The 19517-nt window shown below is 45.2% G+C and overlaps 1 protein-coding gene across 6 annotated transcripts in view; it reads right to left on the reverse strand.

The window, feature by feature from the left end:
* Positions 1-19517, reverse strand: part of Epb41l4a (erythrocyte membrane protein band 4.1 like 4A) — a 216376-nt gene that overhangs the window by 11070 nt on the left and 185789 nt on the right. For 5 of the 6 annotated variants that reach the window (XM_021150638.3, XM_085833765.1, XM_085833766.1 and 2 more), the window contains 2 exons: positions 19169-19246; positions 1717-1836 (listed from right to left, as the gene is read on the reverse strand). In XM_021150638.3, coding sequence (XP_021006297.1) covers positions 1717-1836; positions 19169-19246 — 198 coding nt within the window. The remainder of the gene's footprint in view (positions 1-1716; positions 1837-19168; positions 19247-19517) is intronic. The other variant, XM_085833764.1, reaches the window with a different exon arrangement.

Raw genomic sequence — 19517 nt, forward strand, 5'->3', positions numbered from 1 at the left:
TAAAAGCAAAAACAAAAAAATCAGACATGAAAATGCCTGTAATCCTTCCTTTGTAGAGGTATGGACAGAAGGGTCAGAGATTCAAGGCCTTAGTCAGAGTGTAAAGATAGAAACTTTTAATCCCGGGACTGGGAGGTAGAAACAGGTGGATCTCTGTGAGTTCCAGGCCAGTCTGGTCTCTAGAGCATCTCCCAGGCCAGGTCAGCTAGTGCTACAGTGTAAAGTGCGGTCTCAAAAGAAAAGAAAACAAGGGAGGGAGAGAAGTTAAGTATAAGGCCAAAGGCCAGCCCCAGGCTACTTGAAATCCTTTCACAACAACAACAACAACGTTCTACACAGTGTACTGGCATGTGCCTTTAATCCCAACACTTGCGAGTCAAAGGCAGGCAGAGCTCTATGAAGTCAAGGTCGGCCTAGCCTCTGTAGCTTGTTCCAGGCCAGTCAGGGCTACCGAGTAAGACCCTGGTTTATGCCTGTTCATCTGTTTTAGATTTATTTAATGTGTATGTTCTGCCAGCATGCATGTCTGGGTACTACATGTGTGTTTGATGTCAAAGGAGGTCAGAAGAGGGTGTTGTATCCCTGGAACTAGACTTACAGCTGACTGTGAACTATCACGTGGGTGCTGGGAACAGAACTGAGTCTTTGGAGAGAGCAACAAGTGCTCTTAGCACGGAGCCACCTCTCCATCCCCATCTTTAAAAAAAAAAGCATTCTAATAAAAATTGAAGTATCTATGATTGAGGCCTAGCCCTTCAAACACAGAGCTCACAGGATCTGTGCTGTAGCCACCAGCATCCTCTCCTGGCCTGTCAACCTAACAGCGCATTCTCAGTTTTCTTCTGCCTGGCTCCCTCAGAGCTACCCTGCTGGTTATGGCTTCAACCTTCCACGTCCATCCTCTCCCTGTTGAGACTATGTCCTCTCGTCCCAGGAGTAAGGAACTTCATACCCTTACAGCTAACCACCCGAGGTCTCGAAAGGCTTTGGGGCTAACTTTTCAAGTTCGTCCCAGCTCACTGTTTGGCAAGTGGAGCAGGCCTAGGTGGCCTAACTCTTGATGTATAGATCAAAGCACACGTGCACACGCACACACACACATACACACACACACACACACACACACCATTCACATACGAGCATGCAAGCACACCACCTTATCAGCTCACTGAAAATTAATGGGGGGGGGGCAGGAAATTTCACCATGATGGGGTAATTGTGCTCACGCATGTCATTGCCTAGCAACAGGAGGGGCAAGCAAATCTCAATGCTGGGGTGTAATGAGTCATTCAATGACTGCTGCTCACAAATGGTAATTTGACAGCGAGATAGTCTGGCTCGATTTGGAACCAGACAATTCTGTAAACTCCAAGTGAGCAAAGCAGCAGGTGTTTCACCAACAGCCAGGCCTCGGAACAAAGGAAATTCATTATTCACCTGGTTGGACGTACGCATTTGGTGAAAAAGAACACAAAACACAAAATACAGTTCTGATGGCCTTGTTCCCAAGGCATTTTGCTCAGCCTGAGTGCCAACTTCTAAGCCTTCAAAAGTGGTTAGTGAATGTTACGCGTGTAAGAAGAAAACAACCAATAAAAAATGTATATTCCCAGCTGACATGACTCATTAGGAGACTGAGCACCCGTCCGCCTGCTCTGCCAAGCTCCCAGCAAGCTCCCGGATTTTGAGGGGAAAGTGGAAAAAGAACCCACATACGAGCGAGATCTGTGTCTGGATCTCCGGTTGTTAGGGTCCGCTTGGTTCTTTTCCTTCTGTCTCCTTAACACGGCTTCCCACTGAGGCGCCGAGTCAACCATATCATTCTCCTGGCGTGTTCTGGAAAGACAAACCAGGCATCTGAAGTTAACCTCCAAGGAGGGCATGAGGCAGGCGAGGCAGGCGTGTCGAGCTCACCCAGAACAGCACTCAGCAGGCTGAGATAGGAAAATCAGGACTCTGAGCCACCTTGGCAACACAGAGAGCCTGTCTCAGAGACAGACACAGAGAGCCTGTCTCAGAGACACAGAGAGCCTGCTCAGGGACAATCAAGTCCACTTGTGGATGGAAGTGAAAGGGCAGTAAACCAAAATCTCAGTTCATAAAGAAGGCAGCTCTAACTTCCCAATCACCCAACCTCGCTTTTCAGGTATTTAGGAGAACAGAGATTTGACTATATCATTTTTTATATGTTCATCTCCAGTTTTGTTCATCTCCTCTCAGGGCTTTCTCGTGTCGTCCCACCGATAAGGCATGCTGGATTTTCATTGTCATTCAAGTCTAAGACTTTTTAACTTCCATCTTGATTTCTCCCATGCCTTCGTTATCCCTCAGTGGTGTGTTCTAGGGTCCCCATGCATGCGTGTACTTTGCAGTTTCTGCTGGGGGTGACACCCAGTCTATCCCACTGTGGTCAGACAGAATGCAGGATGCTACTTTACTCTTCCTGTATTTATTAAGACTTGCTCTGTCCGCTCGGCTGTGGCTGGGTTTGGACAAAACCCGACAAGTGCTGAGAAGGTTGTATATTCTTTAGTGTTGGAAGGAATGTTCTGTAGATCTTAGGTCCATTTGATTTACAATGTCATTTAACTCCAATGTTCTCTGTTTAATTTCTGTCCAGATGACCTGTATATTGGTGAGAATGGCGTGTCAAAGCCACCTACAGTCTTCTGTTGTGCTTAAGCTGTGGATTTAGACCTAGCTTTTCAACGCTGGGTGCACTCATGTTTGGTGTGTGTATGTATAAGTTGGAATATCCTCTTGATGGACTGTTCCTCTGATGAATATGAAGTGACCTTCCTTAGTTTTGAAGCCTATCTTATCACATTTTAGAATAGCTATACCTGCTTGTTAGTTCCATTTGTTTGGAATATCTTTTTTCATCCTTGTACCCTAATATGTCTATCATTGATGGTCAAGTATTTAGATGGATCTTATTTTCCTTCCTTCCTTCCTTCCTTCTTTCTTTTTCTTTCTTTCTTTCTTTCTTTCTTTCTTTCTTTCTTTCTTTCTTTCTTTCTTTCTTTCTTTCTTTCTTTCTTCCTTCCTTCCTTCCTTCCTTCCTTCCTTCCTTCCTTTCCTTTCCTTTTAAAAAATTTGTTTATTTATTATGTCTACAATGTCTGCCTGCATGTTTGCCTTCAGACCAGAAGTGGGGACCAGATCTCATTTTAGATAGTTATGAGCCACCATGTGGTTGCTGGGAATTGAACTCAGGACCTCTGGAAGAGCAGCCTCTCCAGCCCCCCTATTTTCTAATCTGAACATCTAGTTTGTGTCTATTTATTGTGGAATTGAGAATGTTAATATAAAGAGTTATTACTGAAAGACGTGTATCAGTTGCTGTCATTTTGCTGATTTTTGTGGTACTGTTTTAGGCCTCTTTTGACTAAGTATACTGCCGTTGTTTGTTTATTCCCCATGAACTATGACCCAGAACTGCTGATCAGGCCTTTGGGGTGGGAAAGAGTAGACCTAGCTGGTGATATAAGGGGGAAATCCCAGGGAACGACAAAGGCCTATGGAATGGGAAGGAACCTAACCATGGTCATTTGCCATGGTCATTTGCACAGCTTGAAGAACACTGTTCCATCTTCTCATCGCAGAGTAAATTAGAACTAAAAATACAGGCTATGGACACTAACTTTAGGAATATGGGAAAGTATGTGACCTGAGGTCATCACCATCCTTTGGAAGCAGCTCTTCCATTGACAAGATCATACAGGAACATATGCTCACGTACACACGTGTGGGCACATGTCTATGTCCACAGTTCTCATCACAGCACCTCCCTGAAGCCTTGACATCAAACAGGACAGAAACCCACCAGACTTGCTAGGAGACCTGATACACTCCCAGGAGTGAGGGATCGCACTCATTGGATGCCATCAAAGGGAAAGGCTCAGGCCAGTCGCAGATCTCTCCTCCCGCAGGGCCTCACACTTAATTTCTGGGGTTAGAATTAGACATGAAATTCTGCATAGAATCACCGTACAGATCGTGGGCAGGCATAAATATCACTACAATATGTTTATCCAGGAAGCCAGGATCTTTCGTCATGTCAAGTTTAGTTCTCCTAGCAAGACTGAGACAGGCTTAGTCCAGTACATACTTTCTTGTAATACAGATGTTTAGAAGGAAGACAAGTGCTGTATGTATATTCTCGTTGACTGTAAACTCCAGAAGGTTAGCTATCATGCTCAGATGATAAAACACTAGCCAGGCATGGTAGCGCACACCTTTAATTCCAGAACCCAGAAGGCAAAGGCAGGTGGAGGATCTCTGTGAATTTGAGGCCAGCCTGGTCCATATGGGGACTTGTAGGCCAGGCACCTATGTAGTAAGAAAATAAATTTCCTGGGAGCACACATGTGTTTTCCTTTACCTTGCCAGTAAAAAGAACCACATCAAAGTGAATTTCTGATCATGCCACATACTTTCATTTTTCTAACTGGGAAGTCTCAAGTACGGCCAGTGAAGCAATCCTACTTCATAGCCTCCGCATGACCCGTGTGCTCTGAAGACAGATGCCCTCTACAGGTACTACTCTCTCATAAATATTCCAGCAGATGCATTAAAAATGCAAGGCTCGCTGTAGAGATACAAGAGAAGCCGCGTTCCTGAGCAATGCTGGTGTGGATACCCAGGTCCGGTCTGTAATGAAGTCTGAAATTACACGCTTACAAAAGGCCTCTGGCTAATGATGTCTCATTACAGGAATGACAGTGTCATCTCTTCCATTACTGAACTGCTCCAGAAGACACAGGTGCAACCTGGGAACAAAAGGAGATCCTAGCACGCAGAAGCAAGAATATTTTAGCGCTCAGTCCATAAAGGCAGGGTTTAGTGATCACTGCCCCCTTTAAAATCATTAGTGATTAAAGGAATCTTTGCATGACAAACACATATCTCCTACAATTTTTTCTTTCCTCTTCTTGAGGCAGGGTTCATTATGTAGCCTGAACTACTGATCCTCGTGCCTTGATCTCCCAGGCACTGAGAGTGTCGGCAGGCACCACCTCTGGGCATGACCCTGAAGTCTTACTGAGTTACAGATGTGGAACATCCAAGTGGTCTTTGCTAACTTCCAGCTACATGTTATTTTGATATGAGGATTTACATCATGAAGAATAGAAATATTAAAAAGCCCTAAACTGGTGTACAACCTTTAAGAACATCACAATCAGGAAATTATCGGGGGTGGGGGGGAGGCAATCCATTATCATTTTTATTACAGATCTAGTTGTTTTCAAAATGATTCAAATGCAGATGGTGAACCCCAATATGCAGCACATTTCCTGCCCGAATCTCTCGATCTCTCCTTAAATCTGCATTCAGCCCACTGGGTCTATTTCCCCATCTGAAAGCAGAATCAACAGACAGTGTGGGAAACAGATTCTAACAAGGCTTTTTCTTTAAAATTAATGTATGGGAGAGAAGGAGTCTGGGTGAGAGGTGAGGGTGAAGGGTGGGGGGAAGAGATGGGGAGAGAGGGAGAATGTTTTCAAAGATGTTTCCAGGTAGGGACTTCTAGTATACCTTCCTCACTTCTCATCAGGCCCTCAGAGTCTACTCTTTCCTAGGTTGTCCGTGCAATTTAGATTTTTACTGATCTTGACACTTAATTAAGTTTGCTAAGGCTGTGAAGATGAAATTCCGCATCCTCACTTGATAACAAAGTGAAGATAACAGTAATTCCTATTCTTTCCCTTCCTCTCAATTAGAGCTCTGCACAAATCGTCCTATTATCAAATGAATTCTTACACAAGTCCCCGGGGGCTCACTCGGTCCTCTTCTTTTATCGGTTTTGTTCTTCACGGGACCTTCCTTTATACCAGCTCTTAATTCACCTCTAATTCATGGTGACGGAGGCCAGGCTGAATGCTAAACCTACAATCTATTGGAGCAAATGCATGAGGCTCGCTCTTGCATTCTGTCTCTTCCCAGCTTAGCCATTATCTGACCTGGAGTCCTGGAGCAACCCGCTAATCTCTTGCGGTCAGGTCTCTGCTGGCTCACGTGAAGAATTACTGCAAAGATCGTGTCTAGCTTTAAGACCCAATGTCTCTCTATTGTGTTTTATCTCCAAACCAGTAAGACGCTGAGCCAAACCTCCTCTCCGACTGCAGCGTAACATCCCAGACAATTGCTTTGTGTGACCACTCCACTGCTAAAATGAAATCACCAGGTCCCCACAGACTGGGAACTTGTGTTCTCATCAGCTCCACTCTTTTTTGCCTCACCTGACATAAAGCAATCTTCTTTTCTTGTTTTTGCCAGTAGCTTTTCTTCCCTAGGGAAATTTATTGGTTCGAGGCATCTGCTGATGTATTCTCTTAAGGCCAGAAAACAAAAACTGCATTTGCTTTTCCAACCTTCCCTTGCCATCAATAAATACCTCTGATTTGCTCCTAAGGTTGTATTACCATTTTCCATATGTCCTTATGGCCCTGCTACTACAATGGGAGGCCTCTGAGGCAGTTTCGCTTGGAAACTCTGCTGTCTTCACGACTTTAAAATCTGTTTCGCCCCATTTCAGTAATCCGTGGCTTGTCGCTGGTGTGCAAGCCGTGTTGTTATCACAGACACTCTGTCAGCTCTGGAGCCCCACATTACCCATCACAGGTCTATGTCATGGTATGTCCTAGTAAAATAGAAATCAGCCAGCTGGCCTTGCACCTGCGGCGTGGTAACCGTGGTCTGTCTTGATCATCTGTTTGTGGACTGTGCCCTTCATAGCCACAATTTGTATCTTGTTGTCTTTAAATCAAGTCACCCATATTAGGAAATAATATAAAAGCCCCTATGGGACACATTAAGACCATCTTAAGCTATTCTTCAGACACTAATGGACATCCAGTAGACGAACAGACTTATCAACATTAAAAGGCAAACTCCAATAGCACTCGCACCAAAATGGATCATGTTTCAAACACTGACTTCAGTTTTGTTAATGGGAACCAGCTCCACTTCCTGCTTCCTCTCTGGCCTTGAGCTCATAGGGCAGCTGAATGTTCCCATCAGAATAACACCACCTGCCCACGCAGGGCCCTTTCTACGTTCCACGTGACATTAGCGTCTGAACCTTCACTAACCTCCCTGAGGAAGAAAAGGCAGGTACTCTTTCCATCTGAGCCTGAGAATCAAAGATCCAAATGGTAAAGTGACCAGGCCACAGCCACGGGACCTTCTCAGAGCAGGATTATTAACCCAGGCTCCCCACGTTTCACAAGAACGCTTCACACATATAACTACTGTTTATCATGCAAACCTCTGGGAATACAAATAGGAAAGGGTTCATGGGTGTCCTGCTGCCAGCTTGCTCTAGTCCCCACATCTGAGCCCAGCTTCTCTCTTTCCTCACACGCTAATCCTCTCTCGGCTGCAGACTCACTCAGACTTTTTCACTTAGGTAAAAACTACTGAACTATTCGACTGAGTCCTTCACCTCTCCAAATCTCCCACTCTGACACTCTAAAAGCCTAGTAGCACATCGAAGCTAAGGAACGAGCGTGAGCCATGGATCCTCCCTGGAATGCCCACACCAGGAGCAGGGTATTCTGCAGATTTCTTCCTTGAATGTGAAGAACGTTTTTATCAAGCTCGGACAGTTACAGGGAAAGCTGGTGAGTAAAAGCCTCAGTCCCTGTCACTCCACTTCCTGGGTCGTCCTTCAGCATGTGTCCTGGACAAGTTCAGGGCGCGGTCCTATATGTTCAAGCCTATATCGGCAGACTGGCTGGCCTTTTTTTTTTTTTTTTTTAATGTTTTAAGGTTTTTATTAGCATATACTAATTATACGTAATGGTGAGTTTCATTGTGACATTTTTACATGTGCGTGTAATGTCTTTGGATCATATTCACCTCATCATCCTCTCTTGTTCCTCTGACAGTCCGGCTGGTGGCCTTCCTCTTCTCCACTGCTGCCTGACCCTTCGGGTCTCAGGGACAAAGTTCGAAACTCAAGCCAATTAAAACAAATACAGCCTAACGTGCACAGGAATCGTCAGCTGCACATCAGCTGAAGGCTCACCATGTGGCAAATGTCACCAGATCTGTTGTCTCTCGGTAATGGAACAGCAAAGGATGCTTTGACTGAAGCCTGAGCAGGCTGGGGAAAGCTCAGCTGACCCAGTGCTACCTTAGCACACAGGAGGCTCCTGTACTTCCTAACCAGGCATGGCAGTGCACACCTATAATCTCAGTGTGTGTGTGTGTGTGTGTGTGTGTGTGTGCGTGTGTGTGTGTGTGTATGGTGTGTGTACATGTGCAAATCAATCAATTCAAGGTCACCCTTAGTTACCAGTCATGTGTGAGGCCAGGCTGGGATACCTGAGATCTTACCAATAACTAAGTAAGTAAGTAAGTAAATAAATAAATGGGGGGGGAAGAAACTTCGTTCTTAATCCTACCAGTAAACTGAAGTACAAATTTCATTTCCCAATACTAATCCTTCACTCTTTATATGGTAGCCAATATATCATAACATCTTGGGAGATATCACATAAAACCCAAAATACTATAGATATTATCATCAATAAAACTGTGTAACTGAAGTAAGCTATAAGCCCCCTTACAACCAATCCATGGGTGACGATGTGGAGAGAATATCTGGTATACAAGCCCATGTAGTGGTGCCTACCTCTAACCCCAGTCCTTAGGAGACTGAATGTTGGGATTAAACTGTTTCCTGCTCTAAGTTGCTCCACACTGTGTAACACAGGGTGTTCCGGGGCTGTGTCTTCACCTGCGAGACTTCACAAGACGCTTCTCACTCACTGTGAGCATGAATGCAGAATCAGGAGAAGTCTGCACCTTAGGGACACTTAACCTCACACACAAAGCACAAATTAAGACTTAAACAGAAAATGTGCCACCCTGAGAATGTATGCAGGTGTATAGGACTGTAGGAACACACTCATATCCGGAAAACCAGGCCCGAGAACTTACTGCAGACATCAGGTTGAGGGAAAGATTCTAGAAATGGTTCTAGAAATGTCTACAAAGGGTTAAAAGGCTGCAGCAGAATTCAAGCAGTTTCACAGAGGGCCCAGAAGCAGAAACTGATAGGGAAGAAAAAAAGAAAAAAAGAAACGAAAAAAAAAATCTTTATTTTGAATCTCTATCTGCTTTATCTAGCCATTCTGCAGCACACAGATATGCACAGGTAGGTGGACAGAAATCAGTGTTCTTACTGTGATGTGTAACGTGTGACCTGAGAGCTCACATCAGGAGTAAAGACTGGAATGGAAGAACCCGTGTGTCTCAATAGGCCACTGAGGAAATCAGTATTACTTGACAAACTGCGGCCAACAAACCCACATAGCCTACTTATGACTTAATAAATTCTGTCACCGAGGAAAGACACAAACATGGGAGTCTGTTTCTGATGCAATGTCCTCATAACAACGCAGCAGGGGAGTCCTGGGCTACACAAACTCCACATGGAAGAATGACTGACGAGATGTAACTAAACGTGAAAGTTAGGATAGGTGGGAGAATGGAAGATCGGAGGAAATGAAAGGCAGAAGAGAGGAGAGGAAAGGAGGGGGAGAGGAAGGGGGAGAAGAAAAGGAAAAGAGGGTGGAAAGGGGGAGAAATGAGGGGGAGAGAGGGGATAGGAGAGGAGAGAAGAAGAGGGGCAAGAGGAGAGAGAAGAAGAGGGGGAGTGGAAAATAGAGGAGAGGAGGGGAGGAAAGGAGAGGAGAAGAGGGGAAAGAGAAGAGGGAGATTGAGTAGGGAGTGGAGAGGGTGGCTGGAGATTCAGGGACCCCAGACTGGGACTGGACTGGGACTCTGCATCCCAAAGCATTCTCATCTCAAAGATTTCATTTGATCCTCCATTCAACAAAGGCCATCAGACATGATATTCCCTGCCCCATGTTATAGACCTACAATACTAAGACCTGAGCTGGCGAAGTGATGCCCAGATACCACTATAGCAGAGCTGAGATGCTGACCCCGATCCTGGGTTGTCCTGTCGCAAAACCAGGGGCTCCTGTGCCAAGAAATAATTCAGGAGGGTCAGAAGGAAGATGGGTGAGATGGGAGCTTTGAGAAGACAAAGGAGAAAAATGATAAAACAAAGAGTGAAACAAGAAGAAATGAAGAGGAGAAATGAAGAGGAGGTGATGTAACCAGACAGATCCTGTCGACTGAAATCCTGAACAAGCAACTCTTTCGATGGTGCACACCTTTAATCCCAGTACTCAGGAGGCAGAGGCAGGCACATCTCTGTGAGCTCAAACCTGGCCTGGTTGAGTTCCAGGACAGCCAGGCTCACACAGTGAGACCCTGCCTCAAAACAAACAAATGGTCAACTTCCATGACCAACTTCTAGCTGACCATAGAAATGGTGTGAAAACTGTGGGAAGCCACATGTGCCGTTGCAGAGTGGCACAGGCTTCTGCTGGCCACCACGCATACATAGGCAGGAAAGTTTTTTGCCAAGATGAGGTTTTGAGAATTGACCAAAATTGACCAATCAGAAGAGAGAGAAATTGACCAATCAGAAGAGAGAGAAAGTAACCAATCAGATAAGAGAGAAAGTAACCAATCAGATGTAAGAATGCAAATGAGGTTGTAAGCATCAACCAAACACAACACAATCCGGGTGTGAGACACACCTCTCCTAGGCCTATATAAAGCAGCACCAGGGCTGGGCTGAGGGTCTTTTCGCCTCTGCAATCAAGCTCCCCCAATAAACGTGTGCAGAAGGATCCTGTTGCAGCGGTCGTTCTTGCTGGTCGATCGGACGCGCGCAAGAAGTGGTGCCGAGAACCCGGGACGAAACATCTTCAGGCACGAGCGAAGACCCCCTGCTACAGGGAGGATTCAGAACTGCATCACGGGGAAGGAGCAGTTAATAAAGGTTCCCTTAAAACAAGCTGCTGAGAAGGATCCGGCGTGGATTCAGAACTCTTCAGCTGGGGAGCGGTGTTAATAAAGTGTTCCTGCAAAACAGACTGCTGAGAAGGATTCAACTGCGTGGATTCAGAACTCTTCAGCTGATGAACGGTGGTACCGGTAAGTATAAAGAAATTAAGGTAAGTCTCTGAGAGATGCTTTCTTACGCAGTAGGTCTGGTAGTTGTTGCTGGGTTTGTGTGGGACCAGCTGTTAAGGAAGGGCAGTGATTTTGTAGGAGTACCAGGAAGGCATATCAGAAACAGAGAGAAAGGAAAAAGAAGACGCGCGCAGAAAAATAAGTAACTTAAGAAGAAAAAAAAAAAAAAGAGAGAAAAAGAAAGGAAGCTAAAAATAAAGATACAAAGGATAATATAAAATATGAAGGATAATATAAAGATATAAAGGATAATATAAAAAATGAAGAACAAAAAATTAAGTCAATTTACCCTCCTCTCGAGGACTTTGACTAAAGAGGCAGCCTTCATCAAAGGCTTAATGATAGCTCTCAGGGAAAGAGGAGTAACTATTAGAAGCAGCCACTATGCAGAATTCCCAGAAGAAAGAGAAAAAATGAAAATAAGCTATTTCAGAGCCCTCCTAGGGACAGAAGGAAAACGAGAGACGTCCTGCTTCCTCTCTGACTCCTATGGAGATGTTCTTAGCTCTGGTTAGGATATCTGTGTCCCTTTGAGCTGTCTATTGTCTGTTTTTGGTGCACCAAATTGTCTATATGTTTGTCAATTCATGTTTGGATGATTGAATGATTGTTGTTCTGTGTTTCATGTTGAAAAATACAAAAAGCAGTCTCAGTCTGCACAGCAAAAATTGACAAGTTAGCTGCACGGTGGCTGGGAGTCAAGTACAGCTGAAAAAGCCCTGTTGAGGGCCGATTGCAAATGGAGCTTTTAAAGGGGCAGACAGCCTTTTGCTTGTAACAGAAAGTTAGCTTAAAATTGGAAACTCAAGGTTGAAGTCATTCTAAACAACATGAACGAACCCAAGAAAACAGGTCATATGCAAAAGCAGTGTACAAAGGGTAGAAAAAATAGGTTTGAAAAGAGAGTACACATCTTTACAAATAAAAGGAAAAACCTTTCAAGGTATAATGGATACAGGAGCAGATAAAAGCATTATATCTAGTAATTGGTGGCCTGCTTCTTGGCCTGTTAATGAATCATCACATAGCTTACAAGGATTAGGATATGAGGCTACCCCAACTATAAGTGCAAAATCCTTACAATGGAAAGATAAAGAAGGAAGGACAGGGCTTTTTCAACCTTATGTACTCCCTTTACCTGTAAACTTATGGGGAAGAGATGTGATGTCAGCCATGAACTTTATACTGACTAATGATTATTCTCAGAAAAGCAAGGAAATGATGAAAGGAATGGGATATATACCTGGACTAAGTCTAGGAAAAAGCTTACAAGGTAGAATTTCACCAGTTAAAGCCACAGTAAAAGCAGATAAGAAAGGGCTGGGTTTTTTCTAGGGGCCGCTGAGGAGACTTTGCCCATTCCGTGGTGTACAGAGGACACGGTGTGGGTGCCTCAGTGGTCTTTATCCTCTGAGAAATTAAAAGCAGCTAAAGAATTAGTACAAGAACAATTAGACCTGGGACATGTAGAACCCACACAATCACCCTGGAACACCCCTATTTTTGTTGTAAAGAAAAAGTCAGGTAAATGGAGATTGTTACATGACCTCAGAGCCATTAATGCACAAATGCAAGTTATGGGTCCTGTACAAAGAGGACTCCCCCTACTCTCAGCTCTACCTAAGGATTGGAGAATTATAGTAGTAGATATTAAGGATTGTTTCTTTTCCATTCCATTAAATGAGAAAGATAAACCTAGATTTGCATTTACCCTACCTTCTGTTAATCATATGGAGCCTGATAAAAGGTATCAATGGCGAGTGTTACCCCAAGTAATGGCAAATAGCCCTACCATATGTCAATTATATGTAGGAAAAGCTTTACAACCAGTCAGAGATGGTTTCCCCTCCTTAAAAATTTGTCATTATATGGACGACATTGTGATTTGTGGACCTGAAGAAGAAAGTATACAGCGAGCATATGGCTTTCTTAATGAAACTTTATATTAATAATTCTTTTATTAAAAGTACAGACCTATTGAATTATCTGAAGGGGAACTGCTCGCATGACAGGTTGCAGAAGAGGCTGCAGATACAGATCCTGAACCTTAATGGAACCAGGGTGGAACCTGTGACCTTTGGAGACTTTACCTCTTGGCTTTCCTCTGCTTTCTCTTACTTTAAGGAATGGGTGGGAGTGATTTTGTGTGGTGCTGCCATGTGCTGTGGACTGGCGCTCATGCTCTGGTTGGTATGCAAATTTAAAACACAACAAAAACGTGACAAGGTAATTATAACTCAGGCACTATTGGCTATTGAAAACGGCGCCTCCCCTAAAGTTTGGTTATCTATGCTCAAGAATTAGTCAGCATCTGAGTTCTCTGCTCTTGCACATGAGAGAGACTCAACAATCATTGATCAGCCCTTGCACATTGATGCATACGACAAGGTGATCATGATTTCCCCACTAATTCATTTTTTGGCTGGCCTCTTTTGCAGAGTTCGCCCTAGGTCATTTAGCAGTTACTGTCACACAGCACTGGGGTATCCAGAGACAGGCAACTTTCCTCATGCACAGGCCAACCTAAGGCACGGGGCCCGGTGGCGATAGGGTTACCCTACGACGGGAAAAGACTGTGACATTGGAGGAACGACCTAAAACAGGAGCCACAGCAGATGGACATAATTGCACAGGCCTAGTCCAGCCTCATTTTATTAAAACAGAAAGGGGGAGATGTGGGAAGCCACATGTGCCGTTGCAGAGTGGCACAGGCTTCTGCTGGCCACCACGCATACATAGGCAGGAAAGTTTTTTGCCAAGATGAGGTTTTGAGAATTGACCAAACACAACACAATCCAGGTGTGAGACACACCTCTCCTAGGCCTATATAAAGCAGCACCAGGGCTGGGCTGAGGGTCTTTCGCCTCTGCAATCAAGCTCTCCCAATAAACATGCGCAGAAGGATCCTGACGCGCGCAAGAAAAACTTCCCCTCAGAGCTCTCAGGCCTGAGGAGAGTAGGATATTCACTGGAGGTCTGCCGGCCACCATGAAGAACAACAGAAGTGGAAAGGGCTGACAACACATAAAGGATGCCTGCGTGAAGGAGGGCGGCCCTTCTGTCATGGAAGGAAGCTTTCGGAAGCACATCTAAGAAGAACCCCCGAATACTCACCAGTCCTGACCCTAAAGAGGCACATACTTATTCTATAGAAAACAGCAACCCTTGCTTCAGGCATTCCACTGTTGGATTTTGACTGGTTTTGCCCACACAGGGTTTCTCTGTGTAGCCCTGGCTATCCTGGAACTCACTCTGTAGACCAGGCCAGGTTTGAACTCACAGAGATCTGCCTGACTGCCACCTAAGCACTGGGATTAAAAGTGTGTGCCACCACGCCCAGCTTAGATTTCAACTCATTTATTTATTTTTATTAATTTAGTTTCTATGAGTACTCTGCTGCATGTGCACCTGCATGCCAGAAGAGGGCGCCAGATCCCTTTATAGGTGGTTGTGAGCCAGCATGGGGATAGCTGGGAACTGAGCTCAGAACCTCTGGAAGAACAAGCAGCCAGTGGTGCTCTTAACTGCTGAGCCATCTCTCCAGCCCCAAATTTTGACTTTTTAACCTTTTAAGTGGTGCTAAAAAGCCTCTTCTGGATGAACAGTGTCTCTTATCTCACACACACCGGGTGTATTAAAATCTTATCCATGAAATCAATAAAGTAGAAGTAAGCACCAATAAGTCAGGTTTATTTAAAAAAAACAAAAACAAAAACAAAAAACAAAAAAAGGAGCAACAACAGAAATCCCAGCATTTCCAGAGTGGTCTCAGGCCTAATAGAGCCTTCCTGGCTTGGGGTGTAGCCCAGTTGGTAGAATGCTTGCCCAGCATGATGAGGACATGGGTTTGATCCCCAGGAGCACATAAAAACAGCACCGCAGTGATGCAGACCTAGACTCTCAGCCCCAGAGGTAGAGACTGAAGAGCACAGGCCGCAGGTCATCCTGCCTTACACATCAAGTCGGGGGCTGATGGAGTTTCACAAGACCCTGTCTTAAAAATGCTAAGATAGAGTTCCCTTCATGTATAAATAAATATTTGTAAAACCCAGGAAGAAGGTGCGGAGAAGAACCCAGCATCCTTAGACCACACGCAGCCTCCAGAAGTCAGATGACTCTGTCTGAAGATCCACAGACCCTCAGAACCCAGAACACTGCAGGGCAGTTTCTCCACTCCCTGGGGCTACAGTTTCCCTCAGCAAGAACAGAAGTAAGCTGTGTCAGGGAGTTGGTGCTTGCTTCGAAGAAGAGAAGCACTTAGGGGGATGGGAGGGGTGCAACCCGAATTAGTAACCTGTGGGAAGTCCACAGAGAAATCTGATACCTTATAAACTACTCAGAAATAAAACAAAATAAAATAAAATAAACTGAATGGGAGACCTTGTGAGGATGAATGAAGTTGCTCTCAGAAGCCATGGATTATTAAACGGAAATTCCAGGGCCAGGAGTGGGCCTATCTATTGCTCTACAAGCTGCTAGTCAGAGAGGACCCTGAGACACTACACACACACACACACACACACACACACACACACACACACACACACACACACACATACCTTTAAATTGCCATTGCCATTAGCTGCCCATTAGAACTGGAGAGTGAGAGCCCATCACTGAAGGAGCCACTCACTGTAGTTGTGGGACATAGAAGAGAATCAAGCTGCAACTGGACTGGACACCTCCTCCCTCCCTGCCGACTAACCCTCACGGGATGGGGCGCTGCTATGTAGGCTGCTGGGGTATTCAGCTGTGGGCCTCATCTGCAACAGTACTAACTTGCCAGGAAAGATGTGTAGCTAGTGTAGCTATGGCAAGGGTTGGTTTGGGAGTAACCAATGCTCTCTGGCTGGATTTGAGGCCTTCTCCACTGGCGGGAATTCACCCCTAGCACCATAAACCCAGTCAAAAGCCCATGGCTGTAAAAGTTGTAAGCTCTAGATGGGAAGCTACTACTGTCGTTTTGACAGGCATGATGTGCCTTTCAAACTCCTTCTAAACGACTATGTTTGTGCTATAGAACAGTGCTAATGTCAGCACTGGCCAGCAATGCTTCCTTTGCCGTGGTCAGTGGTAACTCCACAGACTCCTAGGGTTAAAGCACTGAGATGAAGTAACTGTTGGATGCTCAGACATGAACGCAACACTCCTCCAAAGTGTAGGAAACCCTGACGATGAAGAGGCAGAAGGTTTGTATGAGACAGAGTCAAATGGGGAGGGCAAAATGGAACACTGTCGTCTGAGCCTGTCACGGTTGGTGTATTCCTGGACTCACAGCATCCATGACTACCTGCACACAAGCCTAGGAGGTCAACACCTAGGCCAGAGGGGGGAGGGGCTTGCGGGGCCCCACCCCTCCCTAAGGATTTATATGCAGTTAACAATGGATAGGGAAGGAAGGGACAGTTTCTCCAGTGGTATAGAAATCGGTAAAGGGTGCGAGATCCTGTAAACAACTCTAATGAAATCCATTGACTGGGTCATCATCATCCAAAAAAGAAAAGAAAAGAAAAGAAAAGAAAAGAAAAGAAAAGAAAAGAAAAGAAAAGAAAAGAAAAGAAAAGAGGGAAAGAGAGACAGAGGGAACAAGGGAGGGAGGGAGGAAGGAAGAAAAAAACCAACCAACCAACCTGACCTGGAAGTAGAAGGGAGACTGGATGAGAAGAGGAATCAGATTGGTGAGGGCGGGAAGAGGGGCAAGGGAGGGCAAGCCTTTTCCATCAATTTGACCTGTGGCAGGATTGCCCCAGGATCACACGAGTTCCTGTGTCCTGAGAAGATGAGGCATAGCAGACAGCAGGCAGAGGAAGATGCATGTTTGGCTCGGATGCATGACTGACACATTTCAAGTTCATGTATGAAAATGTCATAATCAAATAGATTGTTACATATAATTAGAATATGCTAATAAAAATGTAAAAATGAGTTTGCCCAAAAGTTGCTCCCAAGTTAAAATTTCCCAAACCAAGACAAGAAATTGGGGTGTATCAGGGTGTAGGCTCCCGCAGCAGAGGCAAGGAAACAGAACATCAACATGGACCAAGCTCTGGGTGGCCAGTGCTACAGTCACCCCAAACAAAAGCACAGAGGACAGCACTGAAACAGTCCTTTGTTGTACACAGAAGACATCCTAATAGGAGAAGAGCTGAAGTGTCCAAGTTCAGCTCTAATACAAAAGGAGGCTCCTGGTGAGAGAGCAAAGGCTCCCTCGAGGGCGGGGCTGGAGTTAGGCAAGTGCACACCCAGTGGGATGAGCAGACTTTGAGCCCTCCTTCCGTGCACACCTGCCTGCCGAGGCAGAACCTGCGTGGATGGTGATCTGAGCCAAACATGCATCTTCCTCTGCCTGCTGTCTGCTGTGCCTCATCTTCTCAGGAGACAGGAACTCGTGTGATCCTGGGGCAATCCTGCCACAGGTCAAATTAATGGAAAAAGCTTGCTATATCCTTCCTGTCTACTTCAAAAGCGGCTTCTCATGATGGCCATTATAAAGAACATGAGCACCTATACATCCAGAAGCAATGCCATTCTCACACCTATTCAATTGGTTTAAAAAAACAATCTGTGGGAGACAGAGGTAACACTCCCCAGGAAACAAGCAGCTAGCAGGGACACAAGCCAGCACAGCCAGACCAGCAGTGAACAATTTAAGGACCCGGTTGTTGCCCTTAGCACATTTGGCCCCCGCCCCCAAGACACTGTTTTTAAACAGGTTATCTTCTGTACAGTTGAGAGTGGGCCATTATGGAGGACACTAAATAAAACAGACCCTGATGTGATGAATAAGCACAAGTTGTTAAGCAGAAAAAGCAAGCAATTTGTTTTGCTTTGTACAAAACTGCTTGGTTTTACAGCAGCAAGAGGGCACCTAAGGGAGAGATGCCTCTCATAATTGGATTTTCACAGATACACAAACCAAAATTGTTTCTTTGAGGAGTGTCATAACACACAGAGACCTTGCGGCTGTCCAGTGTGATCCCAGCCGCCAAGAGAGCAGGAGGCAGAAAGCTTTCCTAAGCAAGAGGCTCCTGGAGATGCCGGCTAGCTGGCTAGGCTATTATTACACAGGCTTTGCAGTCACAGTGCAGGCCACTCCATCTGCACTCAGCACAAAGCTCTGAAGAATGACCTTAGAGACCGGTCTCACTGCTTCATCTCAGAGAAGAGAAGAAGATGGCTTAGAAAAGGACAGGCGGGCCTGAGCCCCATGGTAACCGGAAGAGCCCACCCGCCCGCCTGTCTCCCTCCCCCTTCCTCTTAGCATCACGGATGTTTTAGTACCAGATGCACCTTTTCTATGATGTCTGCCTTCTATGTTGGAGTTGGAGAATGCTTAGCATCAGCTCTGGTCAGTAGTAATCGCTCCCATCCCAGTGTAACAAAAATCAATGTCTCCAAACACAACCAAACATCCTCGGGAAGGGCAGAGCTTGCCCAGTTAAGGACCACTGGGTTAGACTGGTACAAGTGACAATCAAATCCTCTGATGCCTGGCCTGGTGGAGTTTCCATAGCTCATGAATACCTGCTGTTCATAAGCTAATGGTTTGTACCTGGAGAGAAGTGATTAACACATTAAGCCAACACTAATGCTCATTATATCAACTGATCTTACGAGCAAGCTCTAAAAAACTGAGTCCTTCAAAAGTGGGCTAAGTACACTGGCCTGGTGTACCTCATGTGACTGGAGACACATGTAGATACAGAGAAGCTAAGTGAATAGACTCTCTAAGATAAAAGTATCATTATGGGATGAGATAAGATGAGATAAGAAAATCCCATCCAGAGGTACTTCAAGGAGAACTCCCTGCACAAATGGCAAATTCCTCCCCATCTCAGATAAATCCAACACACACAATGCCCTAAGTATAGAATTATCCTGAGCAAAAGACAAGAAGGTACTTCAACTATCAGGCTATTTAATGATCTGACTCTAGAGATACGAAACACACAAGAGCAGAGGTTTCCTAGATTGGTGATACAAAGCAATGGCCTTTGGGCCACCAATGAAGAAGGCAGGCTCAGGCCTGTGGAGCACAACGGATCCTATGGCCAGCACCAGTCCAGATAGCACAGGTCTAGGGACTACAGTGTTGGGCTGTTACCTGTTTCTCTTTTTCCGGTGTTCTCTGTTAGAATTTTCTGACTCACTACCACTGCTTGTGTTACAGCGTGAGCGTGACCTGAAGACAAAGCAAAAAAAGAAAAAAAAAAAATTTATGACGATCACAGACAGGTTCATCTGGCACTCTACAATTAACTTTATAGAGAAATCATGAATCCAAACACAAAGACCCATCTGATCCCTCCCCCAGTAAGAAGTGTTTCTGAATTCAAACATTTGAGCTAAGTCTACAGCTCAGAGAAAGAGCTGGGCAGGAGGAAGAGGAAACCACGTGACAGGAATCCCCGGAAAGGACTCAGAAGATCCACCGCACATAGCAAGCATGGCAA

Source organism: Mus caroli, unplaced genomic scaffold (genome assembly GCF_978045245.1).
Source record: "Mus caroli unplaced genomic scaffold, Mus_caroli_1 scaffold_19, whole genome shotgun sequence".
NCBI classification, from domain to species: domain Eukaryota; kingdom Metazoa; phylum Chordata; class Mammalia; order Rodentia; family Muridae; genus Mus; species Mus caroli.